Source organism: Theobroma cacao, chromosome 10, assembly GCF_000208745.1.
Source record: "Theobroma cacao cultivar B97-61/B2 chromosome 10, Criollo_cocoa_genome_V2, whole genome shotgun sequence".
Taxonomy (NCBI): Eukaryota; Viridiplantae; Streptophyta; class Magnoliopsida; order Malvales; family Malvaceae; genus Theobroma; species Theobroma cacao.
The window spans coordinates 12,191,951-12,204,638 of NC_030859.1; the positions used below are offsets into that span (position 1 = coordinate 12,191,951).

The 12,688-nt window shown below is 34.8% G+C and overlaps 1 protein-coding gene across 1 annotated transcript; it reads left to right on the forward strand.

The window, feature by feature from the left end:
- Positions 285–7,596, forward strand: LOC18586762 (protein ZINC INDUCED FACILITATOR-LIKE 1). Its single transcript, XM_007010309.2, has 17 exons — positions 285–1,032; positions 1,191–1,231; positions 2,465–2,525; positions 2,606–2,708; positions 2,826–2,928; positions 3,069–3,122; positions 3,207–3,269; positions 3,614–3,663; positions 3,760–3,835; positions 4,568–4,783; positions 4,863–4,950; positions 5,713–5,798; positions 5,916–6,023; positions 6,401–6,445; positions 6,561–6,649; positions 6,783–6,826; positions 7,303–7,596. Exons 1-17 carry the CDS (start codon positions 888–890, stop codon positions 7,392–7,394), a joined length of 1,464 nt encoding a protein of 487 aa, XP_007010371.1. The 5' UTR covers positions 285–887; the 3' UTR covers positions 7,395–7,596.

The following is a 12,688-nucleotide window of genomic DNA, read 5'->3' on the forward strand; positions in this document are numbered from 1 at the left end:
GAAGGCAAACAGGATGGGACACCAACTGGGGTAGATGATTTGGACCCCTATTTTAGTTCCAATAATACAGTCAAGCCTTTTTGTCTTCTCTAAATTTGTAGTGTTGCAAATCAATGCACGTAACTTATGTCTGACAAATGACAAATCATCTTTGTGTTAGGACTTTTATTTCAGGAGTCCTGTTCTTATTTTGATTCCTGAGCTTTCTTGTTTTTTATTCTTGGCATTGGTTTTAGTGTACTAGAAAACGAAGGTTGCATGATTTTGTCTGCTAATCGTTCATTTATTAATCTAAAAGCTATTGTCGTCTTCATTACTTTGACGTGCGCAATGATGCCTGCCTTAGATACATGGCTGCTGCCCTTTAAAGATAGAAATTTAAGTCAAAGCAAAGCTCTTCTTTTGCGTCTTGAATGAATTGAATATTCTAAATATTTCCAAGTTTATTTTATTAAATGACTTGAGGCATAAATGAGTCTAATCATCTTGTCCCCTAGAGAATGATAGATATTCCCTTTTTATGATTTTCTTTCAGACAACACATGGATTTAACTCGCCTTCTTCTGATTGCTTGTTTTCAAGTATTTCAAAGTGGGAAGGGAGCTTGTTGAGCTAGCTCAATGGTCAATTATTAGAAGAATCTTATCAAAATAAACCCGCGTTTTTGTGTTGTTCTCCACCCACATGGCAGCAGCACGTCTTTATATTTTATCGGATGATTGATTAGAGAGCACTTGGATTGTATTCTGTCATACTCCTATACCTATTGTTTCTTTATTTTTTGATTGATTGTTTTTGTTGATCAAGTTTAAGGGGTTGGATACTCGTATTTCAAAGGGGAAGACAGAGCTTATTGGGCTCATTATCTGTTCAGCTCAATAAGAAGCATGGCACAAGAGTATAGAGAGCCGCTGTTAAAGAAGAAGTACCATGAGAACTGCCCTGGATGTAAGGTTGATCAAATGAAGGAGTTGCAGCGAGGCTTACCGCTTCGCCAACTCGTTTCCATATGGATTGTTGTGCTATGCGCTGGTAAAGAAAATTACACATTTCTTTTTTATGGTAGCATGGTTATCTCCTTATTGGCTTTGTACAGCTATTGTTTCAAGAATACTTTATGCTCAACGCCCTCTTTCGTTGATGTCCTTCATCTGTATTGGTCCTAATTTCCCACTGTTAAATGTTTTCAGCTCTGCCGATATCATCTCTCTTTCCATTCCTATACTTCATGGTGAGTTCAGACAAATTCTTCTTTATGGTTTTTATCCTTTCTGTAAGTTTATATATGCAACAAATTTATGATTCTGCACCTTCAGCCCTGACTCTTAACAGAGGAGTTAACTTCTTGTTAATCATAGGTATTTTAGATATGAAGCCATCTCCATATTATTAACGTTTAAGATTCTTATTAATCTGCCTGTTCTTCATTATCCCAAATGCTAGCCTGGTTGTTGGTTTCCATGCAAGACATAAATATCTACTTTGGTGTTTATTTCTTATAGTCGATTGATTAAGGCATATGTCCTGTAGCACATTGAGTGCTAATGCAGCAACCTTTTCCACCTTATGATTAGGACTAAGACTTGGACATAGGCTGATGATCTTTGACAAAGATAGCACATGTTTCGGTGTCTAAACCATTTAAAATAGATCCGACATTCTAATGGCTCTGTGGTCTGCCTTCTTCAAGCAAGTAACTTGAGTCTTTGCGATGAAGATGTATTTCTGAGCTTCTTCAGGATTCAAAGAAGCATACTGAAGTTTTCTCCCCAAAATACCAACCCTGGGCATGCTTTATATTGTGACGAGATTATGTACATCTTGATTGCTGCAGCATCATGTGCAAAGCCAAACCCAGTTCAAGCCCATCTCTGTACTGTTTAAGTGAACAATATCCTCGGAGAGATGTATCATCTTAGAGTCCATAAGAGGTGTCAAACTATGATGAAAGCCTGATATATAATATCGGCAACTACTAGAATTTGCAGTGAATTTCCTTGAATCCTTTGTTTAGTTGGAAAGGGAATTATTTTCATAATTCTATGGTTGCCTATGCGATACGACTCATTGAAAACAAGAAATCAGTTGTAAAGAACGGTAAACCATCAAACTACATGGCCTTATGCAGAACTCCTGAAAAATTGATACTCTGATTGTTACAATTCCCTACACTGTGCCTTGGTAATTAGTCCTCATAAAGAAACCTTCTTATGTTTCTCCTAATATTCATCACTTGGTTGCATTCTTTGTGTATTCAATACTTAGCTCAATTTACCTAGTTACTGATACTAGAATTCACAGTCCTCTGCCTCTTTCTTTCAACTGAATCTTCCACATGGAAACCTTTCTGATTTTCTATTTCTCCTTTTCATAGAAACCTGATTTGAGATTCTCCCCATGAATACTTAAAACATGCTTTTGCTTATTCCAGCAGTCTTCCTTCCTTTGATTGTTCTGCTTGCAGATTAGGGATTTTCATATTTCGAAAAGGGAGGAAGATATTGGCTACTATGCTGGTTATGTGGGTGAGCTTATGTCTTCTTCAATCATAGCAAACTTATCCCTTTGAGAACTGAATCCTAACACAATGCTTAAATATCTGAAGGATCTGCATTTATGCTTGGAAGAGCTTCGACATCTGTATTATGGGGAATAATTGCTGATCGTTATGGTCGAAAGCCTGTTATAATCATGGGAACTATTACAGTGTGAGTGAAAACCGTACCTAAGTTCAAACTTCTAGTTGATATTCCCAAAATAATATTAAAATCTTATTCAACTTCTCATGTCTGTATTTCTTTGTTATAACTGCCAATGTCTGTCAGGGTTGTTTTCAACACTCTCTTTGGCCTCAGTGTAAATTTTTACATGGCTGTAACTACAAGATTTCTTCTTGGAAGTTTGAATGGCTTACTTGGACCAATAAAGGTTCGTAATCCCAAGTTGAATCAAATTCTGATTCTTCCTTCATTTGTTTCTGGAATACTATCCAACATCTTCTCTTGCTAATTGCTATATGTTATTAAATTTTACCATTCACATATATAGTTAACTTGCACAATCTCCAGGCATATGCAGTTGAAATCTTTCGAGAAGAACACCAAGCCTTAGGCCTATCAACTGTGAGCCTTTACCAACCTTTATATGCTTTGAGTTCTTTGAGATTTTACTTCAACATCAATTTGAGCAGTATTTCTAAATTTCAGGTTAGCACATCATGGGGCATAGGACTGATTATTGGCCCTGCTCTGGGAGGTTTTCTAGCTCAGGTACTTCCATTTCTTTCTTCTCTTATGTGCTTCAAGACCAAAGTAACGTGTTCTGAATAGAGTCAACTAGTAGGAAAATGTACAAAGTTTCACCCTTATGGCTTCCAATGTAAATCAGTTGTTGTCTGAGATATTATAAGAGATCTTCTATAATCACTTCATCATACCGGAGAAGAGAAACAAAAAGTTAGCACCCAAGTATCCAGTTGAATCTGTATCAAATACATAATTTAGTTATCTGGAAAAATGCTTCTATATACACTTGCATTTAACCTGATTTTGATATCTGTAACACTCTTCACTTCAAAGTATGCATTTGATGTTCTTAAAATTTTGTAATTCAGCCAGCAGAGAAGTACCCGAATATCTTTTCCAAAGATTCTCTGTTTGGAAGGTGAATTTCTGCTTATTCTCCCACTCTGTTAGATGTAAGAACTTTGCAATGTTCATTTTTCTATGTTGTTTAAAATGATGTTATTCCTTGTTGCAGATTTCCATATTTCTTACCTTGCCTCGCTATATCACTTTTTGCCCTGGGAGTAACCATAGCTACTTTCTGGCTTCCGGTACATATCCTAATTATTTTTCTTCCTACTTTATACCAAATCTGTCTTCCAAACAAATCATCTCTGTTAGGAATTAATCATTATTTGACATGTCAACTAATATCTCCAGTTTGGCCACTGTTTCTGCTTACTGAACCTGTGTGGTAATCATCTCATATTTTACCTAGTTACACCAAGTAACTTCATTGGATAAAATGCTTTTCTATCTATAAGCAGCAGTTTCTGCATTAATTGTGCATGATATTTCTTAAACAAATGGATGAATTCTATCTTCTCTTTCTCTTTAAATGGCATTTCCCATTTGAAAGTGGACCTAAATATCTAGTACTTGAAATTGAAGAATACAAGGTGTTAGTGAAGGGAACGATTGTCCTTGTTTTTACAAGCTCCAATTTGACATTCAATTTAACAAAAACTGTCCTGTACATGCCTGCAGAGAGCCTTTATTTTCTGAGATTTGATCCATGACACCAACTCTCTGCCTGTGCTACATAACAACTTGGCCATCTCCCATACCCCAGTTGTTTAAGTTTTTGTTTTCAGATTTGTTTATTGTATAGTCTTTTAAGCTTATCACCAGATAACAGAAATTTTCTTGAAAATTAACTCGCAACTTAGTTATGAGTTTCTAGAATCATTACTGGAAAGGAAACTATTTGCCTTTCGTCGTAATAGCTTGACATGGTTGGCTATTTACTCCATTGCAGATTCTAAAAAATCTGATTGTTGCAGGAAACACTCCATAAACACAATGACAACGATAGATCAAGTGATGATTCGTATGATGCTTTGGAAGCTGCACCTCATGAGTCTAGCTCAAAAGAAATAACAGAAGAAGATGAAGGAAGAGAATCCACTTCTAAGCAGAGCCTCCTTAAGAATTGGCCTTTGATGTCATCTATCATTGTTTATTGTGTTTTCTCCCTTCATGATATGGCCTACACAGAGGTACTAACCATATCGTCATGGTTTAATAAGTCTACCAATCTGACTGCATATGTTGTGATTAATTATCTTGCCTCTGCAGATATTTTCATTATGGGCCGTTAGCCCTAGAAAGTTTGGAGGTTTGAGTTATTCCACAAAGGATGTTGGAGAAGTTCTTGCAATCTCAGGTATTTCGATTAATCAGGTTATTTTGCATAAGTCCACCACCACCCCTCCTCCTTCCCCCACCATATAACACAAAAACACACATACACCTCTTAGGTTTGGAATTCCCAGGCTTTAAGTAAAGCACATTCTTCAACTGATAACAAGTGCAACAGCCACGTTCATATGCTTGTAACAACCTCATAAATTCATATTCAACAATCTTGTTTATTTATGCAGTCTTTAGAAGTTGGCATGCCTTTTTAGGATTAAAATGAAGGACCCTGTCTACAATTCTGTGCATTTGAGGTGTCATAGTAATACTTTTTCCTGCAAGTATCCTCTCTTTTTCACTTTCATGTATAAGCTGTCAGCTACCAAGTCTTGATTAATTAAAAGTACAAACAGCTTCCGCAATCTCAAATATGTCAGTACATGATTAAATTTGTTAAGCGGTGTTATCTCACATCAATTGACTTTAAGGTTTCTTGTGTCTTTGAATTTATAGTCTGAGCCTCTCCCGTCTCCACCTATTATCAAGAGGTTTTCAGTTTAATGCTCACAGTAAAATTTTATAGTATTTATGTTTATATTTTGTAATTTTAATGCAAGGGTAGGAGTGTGCAGTTAAAGATGGATAGTAGATGATGAGGAGATAGTATTATGTAATCTTTACTTCATTACCTGTTGTATTAGCAATTTCCTTTGGATCATATCATGTCCAAATAAACCATGTCTTTCCTATAGAGTAGAGCTGTACATTTGATCAATTCTTCAACTTCCAGGTTTCAGCCTTCTAGTCTTTCAACTTTCCGTATACCCAACTGTTGAGAGGATTCTTGGACCTGTAATGGTGTCTCGTATTGCAAGTGTAAGTTCCCAAAACCTTGTAACAATTAGTATACTTTACCTCTTTTGTCTACTTTTTGTTAAATTTTGTTAGTATATATTATCTTATTTGTTCTGGTTCATAATTTCCTACTTGCAGGTCTTAACTATACCACTGTTACAAAGTTATTCTTACATAGCCCTGCTGTCAGGGTTCACTCTTAGCTTGGTATTAAATTGTGCATCTATCTTGAAGAACGTTTTATCGGTAAGTGAATATACTTAGAACTTTATTTTCAGATAGTTAAGCTATTAAAGAATGTGAATGTTTTGCTTAATATGAAAGGCCATAAGGTAAACCACTCCTAGCAAGCTGGTCTCACTATCCTAGAAGAACTGGCTGACTGATGAGAGGCTTTTTGCATGGATACATGTCTACTTAGAGAAAGATTATTCATCAATAATGAGGCTGAATGAAACCAAAAATTTTCATGAACTTGTTATTAGATTTGATCATTTAACTTTTAGATTTCTGTAGTACTTCAAATTTTATCAGACACGATATTATCAAAGTTTAAGTCTTATGAAGCATCTGTTTTGAACTTATCTGCTGTTCTAACTGTTTAAGTCTTTCTGCACAACTAGGTGTCAATCATAACTGGATTATTCATTCTGCAAAATCGAGCTGTGGTAAATCTTCACTCTGGGTTCACATAGTTTAAATTCCTCATTTCAATATCTACTAAATATTCTTCTTTCAATAGAAATACATCTCAACCTAATATGGTGAAATATGGAACAACAGGATCAACACCAAAGAGGAGCTGCTAATGGCATTGCCATGACTGGAATGTCTCTTTTCAAAGCAGCTGGTCCAGCAGGAGGAGGTGCATTGTAAGTTTCCTACTCTAGATTTTCTCCCTACTTGAAACTAGTATGGCACTAGTAGGCCAGTACTTTCAATTTTTGTAATCTTAATGAATATTTTTCAGTTTTATAGTGAATCTCATTATGTTTTTCTTGTCAGGTTTTCTTGGGCAGAAAAGCGTCAGGATGCTGCATTTCTCCCAGGTATGCTACTCAACTAAGTTTCATATCATAATTTCTTGTTGTCTAGAGGCAATAGTAGAGGGACTTTCAGCAATTGCTTTTCCATGTATAGTTTTTACGTCTCAAGTTTTGGTGAATTCTCGTCTGGCCGTATATTCTGTGCCTGACATGAAATGTTTGGTTCGAATGGAAGGGAAGCATGTTGAAAACTTTGACCATATCCTTGAAAACTGCTGTCATTAGGTGTATATTTGTTTGAATTTATCATCATTATAGAGAAATTAAGTCTATGAAGATCAACTACTATATCATATTTTAGAATTATTCATCAAAATCCAAGTGCCCTTCGAGCCTTCTAATTAACTTGGACGTGGTTAGGAATGAATGACAACATGTCATCTATAATTGTAATAACTATGGGCCTTCCACCAAATGTTTTGTACTGTGTTTACGTCATGTCAGATGCAAGAACTTACCAGCTAATTTTGTAACTACAGGTACTCAGATGGTTTTTTTCATCTTGAATATAGTGGAGGCAGTTGGTGTGCTGATGACATTCAAACCATTTCTAGCTCAACATCGCCAGTAAAGAAAGGGGAATCAAATTTATTTCCACCGGAAAGGTTGGGATAGTATAATTATGAGCATGATTCTTTCATGGGGTAATACAATATACTTTATAGGTGGTAAGAAATTACAATAAGTGTGATTGTAGTTATCAATGACGATATGCTCGGCTTCAGTTTTGTTCTAGAAAAGATCAATAAAAGAACCTACTAAAACCTCATTGTGTTGTTGTCTCCTTACACACATACAATATGTAATATTTAGTCATTCACCAATCCTACATAGAACTACAGCAACAAATTTGGTGTTTTAACTTAAAAAGACTGCTTAGCAGCTTTTGAAGAGTGCTAATAATTTGAAATTTATTATTCCCAAGGGGACATGGAATGCCACATATTATCCAAAAGAAACTGTTATTACAACAAAAGCCAAGGAAGTTTACAATTCAGAGCAATGCAGACTAACAAACAATAAAAGAGAAAAACAAGAAAGCTATCGAAGTAAAAATGCAGCAGTTGTGAACTATGAAATGCTAATGAAACCGTTTATGTGCTCTAATAGCAGCTGAGTTTCGATATATTCAAATCATAAGAATCAAGGTTCATTACGACCACCACAGAGAACCCAAGAGCCACAGTATTCAGTCTGAAAATAGCAAAGCTCAAAGTCCTAGAAGCATTCTCTACGTTATTTTTCCAGTCGCCTACACCACTCCCATCAAGGTGATTAATGCATCCTACCCCCCAACCCAAAGTAAACCGTTTAATTTGTTATGTAAAGGATGTCTCTGTGGCAATTTTTTTTTATAGTATTAGTAGGATATTCCAACTTCCAAGAGGAAGCCACGATTGAAGTACTAAACTTTATTTCTGTAAGCAAGCAAGCTAAAACTATCCTACATCAACAAACTATATAGCTAATAGCTTGAGAACTACTATTATAAATTGCGACGGGTTGCCTCCTTCAGAAAGCCTGCAGCCGCGAGGTGCGCACAGAGCGAACCATTCTTTCGCCTTTTGTTAAAGAATACCGTGTGCGCGTCGCAGACAGGCATATGCCTATTTTTGGAGGGCTCTTCTTGACCAGATGAGCTCTACAATTTAGTTTGAAGCTTTTGTTTTTTCCTGGCAATTTCTGGGGTTCTGCTTTAGAGAATCTTGGGGGTTCACATTGATGGGGTTTGAAAATCTTGTCCCATAAGATGGATTGTGTTTGAAAGATTCTGATTGGTTAGATCTTGAGTCATGTGGATTGATTTTGATAAGTAATCTTAATGAGGTCATCAAAAGTTTAAGTGGATGGTATTATAATACTCATCACACATGAGATGCGAATATAATTATTAAAACTTAAATAAAAATTTAAATTAATCACTAGAACCTTAAATTTAAGTTTTTAAAAATCATATGGTTTAAGTTCAAAAAGTTATTGAGTGTTTAGATTTGGATCATTACAATAGGTATCACAGCATATACTAATCTAATTATATTAGTGAAATTTTAGTCTTTTGAAGTGGCCCTTGATTATAATTGTGATATATAAGTTTGACGATGATATTAAGTATTTAAGTCGGTAAGATTATGATATTTCATTTTACCTTAGATGTGAATGTGAGCTTATATAAGAGTTTAAATCAATCACTCCAAGCAACTTGAGTTTAAATTTTTTAAAGCTATGTGGTTTAAGTTCAAAAAATTGTTGAACTAGTGGTACTTGGACTTAAGCCATTACATCTTGATTGCATATCTTTTCCTTAATAATTGGGTTTAGTCAAGTTAGGTCATGAAATTTCAAGTCAAGTTTACTTTTGCTTTAAATTAGTTTTTTGTTTAGATCAATTCAAGTTCTAATTATTTTGATATATTAGTATTTCAAGTTTAGATTATTGTAGAGTTTCAAATCATTTAATATATAGTGACCCTAATTTTTTACCCATGTGTAGATTAACATGAGAGTCTTCCATGCAGTCCATAAGTAAACTAATATTTCTTAATAAGCTTTTATCATCTATCTTGCATGCTTTTTTTAAAAAAAAAAAAAAAGAAAGGAAAGAATTTTCAAACATTGCTGAAGAATAATCAATGTCATGAACATTACACGATATTCTTGGTCACTTTCATCAACTTACAAGGCAGCCTAAGTCTTAATTAAGGACTATGACATAACGTAGTGGCTCCACGAACTCAATTTCTCCATGTTTTCTATCTTTCGTGACCTTGTTACTTGGGTTGGCTATCACTTTCTTAATGTTGAAATTTTCATATTGTCTAAGAGGGTACTAAAATATGTGATTTTTTATAAAACAATTTAACATAAATAAAAAGTCCTGCATTGGTTCTTTTGCTATTGCAATAATTTAAAATATATATTTTTAATAGATTTTAGAAGTGTGCTTGTTATGGTATTTAAGAGCCCAAAGTTTAATTTTGGTCAAATCTTTCTAATTTTTTTCTTGCAATCAAACTTTAAATTTTTATTGTTTTGGAATTTACATTTTTAGATATTTTTATTAAATCCACCTGAGATTGTTTTTTTTTTCTTTTTCTCTCTATTTACTAAAATAATATTTAATGTAATTAGTTTAAACCCAAGCCCAGTCCAATTATTAATGATAAGCCCAAAGTCTTCTTTCTTCATTTCTTCATAAACCCCAACCCCAAAGACTAGCCGAAAGCCTAATCCAGTAAATAAGTTTTGCGTTGAGTTCATTGGTTGTCATCTTAGAACTGACTTTTACGTTGTTCTAGTGTTAGTATGATGTTTAAGTTAAGCTTTGCCTTATATTTCCAATAAATTCGAACATTTTTATATTTCTCATTAAAATGTGCTTTGCGAAAAATCCCTAATTTTCGTGTAAGGGTAAAAAGGTAATAACAAATATTCTTTGTCTAAATTTTTGAAAATTATTCCCTAGAAAACACATATTTTAAAAGTTATTAAGTCGATTAGAAAGAAAAACGGCTTATTTCGTAAAAAGAACAAAATGGTCATTATTTAAATTTTTTGTTAACTTTTTTTAATTGGTTAAAGGTTCTAAAAAAAGCTTTTACCCTTATTTTCCTTGCATCAGCTGCTAATCCATTTCTCTCCCCTCTTTCACGTTTTCTTCTCTTTTCTTCCTCTCTCAAGTTTTTGTACCTTTTCTCATCAACCAAACTACATTCTGTTGAGTTTTAGGTTGACTAGAATTCTAGATCTTATTCGATTAGGATTCTTATTTGTGTACAATATTGAGTAGTTGTATGGTTTTAAACTTCTTATTCCACATCGAGTCATAATCACATTCTACTTTGGACTTTTATATTATAAAAGTGGATCCTAGGCTTTAGAATTGCAAGTAGTGCTTTTAGAGCTCTATAGAGGGAACACCTTATAGCTTTGTCTTTTGCTCTAGGTGGAGCTAGAGTGGTTTGGGTGAGTATTCTTAGGAGGTTATTGAGGAAGAGTGTACAAGGGATCTTGGGTTGGTTTGGGGAACCATAAAGGTCAATTTATTATACTTTAAATTCTCAATAATAGAAGAACAGTTTCACTCCGTGGGCGTAGGCAAAAGGCCGAACCACGTAAATTCTTGTATTTTTCTGTTTGCTTGATTTCTTTAGGTTTTATCTTTGTTGTTTCTTGGGCAATTTTCACAACAAATTGGTATCAGAGCTTCGAGTTCGGTAAATTCAAGATTCAACAAGAATGTCGAAAGTTGCTAGTTCTACAAATTTTTCAATTTAGAAGTTTGATGGGAAGACTAGTGTAGTACCCCGTATTTTGATACGGTAGCTAATAAAGTTTACAGATGCCAATTGAGGTTAATTACTGAGTTAAAAGGTAATTCAGAAGTGAACTCGTGAAATCTCAATCTCCATAGACACATAACTAGAAGTAGACGCGATAATGCGAACTAGGGGTAAGTTCATAATTTCTCTTGGTGAGCTCCTACGAGTGGGTTTTTTTTATGCTATTAATGTCTAAATAGGCCTAAGGAATGAATAAACTATGTGTAATGATGAAAACACGAAAAAAACTAAAAGTGACAATAATTTTCACAATAGGGGCAAAATGGTCATTTTGCACCCCGAGTCAAAATTTTAAGTTTTCATAAACCCAAGTAGTTTAGATCATTGTGGACCTTGTCCCAGTGTCAAAAGAATAAAAAGATTGCACAAAGGATTGGAGAAGAACAAGTTAACTTGTTAAAGGGCATTTTCGTAATTTTTAAGGGAATTGGATAAGTTTGAGCTATAAATATCTTCTCCTTCCAGCAGCTTCTTCAATTTTCAGCAGCTTCTTCTTCTTCCTCCTTCCATCTCACATTTGTTTCCCCCTCCATGGAAGCATGGTATGAAAACTTCATAACTTTCTCTCTCTAACTCCAATTTTCATGCCTTTATGCGCCTTTTCATGGAACCCTTGTGCTCTTTCACTCTTTTACGTCAAAACCCTTGAAAAATCCCACTTTCATACTTTCTCTCACTAGCTAGGTGTTTAGAGAGAGAAAGAGAGAGAAAGCTCCCATAATAGCTTGAAAAATTTATTGGAAAGAATTTCAAAGCTATAAGTTACCAAGGTGAGTAGTGAATTAGAATTTTTTTTTTTTTTGTGTTGGGAATGATTAGTAAGTAGACTTTTGAATGTTGTAGTTGAGGTTATCCACTCATTTTAGAGTGATTAGGGTAGTGAAAATAGATAGCCATTTAAATGGCAATTGGAAGCTAACTAAGAGAAAGCTTTAGACTTTATAAGTATGTGAATTGACAAATTGGTGATGCTAATGTGATGATAGGTTCCAACGAAGCCTCATTATCCCATTTGGACAATTAGGGAAGTTAGGATCGGCTAAAGGCTCAAACAATCCCGGTGAGTGAACTTGCATTTCAAAATTGTTTTGGAAATGTGAATGTATTTGTACAAAACCTTTAAATGATTTTATCCCCTTTTTCTTACAAATGGTGCCTTGGGAACAAGCCCTTGATAAATTGTCTCTATGTGTGACATGTGGTTGTTATGGATTCTTGTACTACATTATGTTGATATATATATATATATATATATATATATATATGTTGTGCATTGATGGTTGATATTGTGTGATAATGATAACCGTGTGTGTGCATGATGTGGGGGGATGCACATGCCGGTGATGATGGTGGTGAGGGAGATGATGATGATAGTGCCCGTGTGGACGATGTGGGGGGATGTACACGATGGCACTAACTGTGCACGATGTGGAGGGATGCACACGATGACTCCGACTATGTGCACGATGTGGGGGGATGCACATGGCTGGGTGAGATGATGGTGGTGTTGGTGTTTAATTATGTA

Coding starts and splice junctions, on each gene's coding strand:
- LOC18586762 (XM_007010309.2), top strand. CDS start 888: ATGGCACAAGAGTATAGAGAGCCGCTGTTAAAGAAGAAGTACCATGAG. Junction 3,123..3,206: donor AAGCCTTAGGCCTATCAACT/GTGAGCCTTTAC, acceptor TCTAAATTTCAG/GTTAGCACATCATGGGGCAT. Junction 3,664..3,759: donor AAAGATTCTCTGTTTGGAAG/GTGAATTTCTGC, acceptor TCCTTGTTGCAG/ATTTCCATATTTCTTACCTT.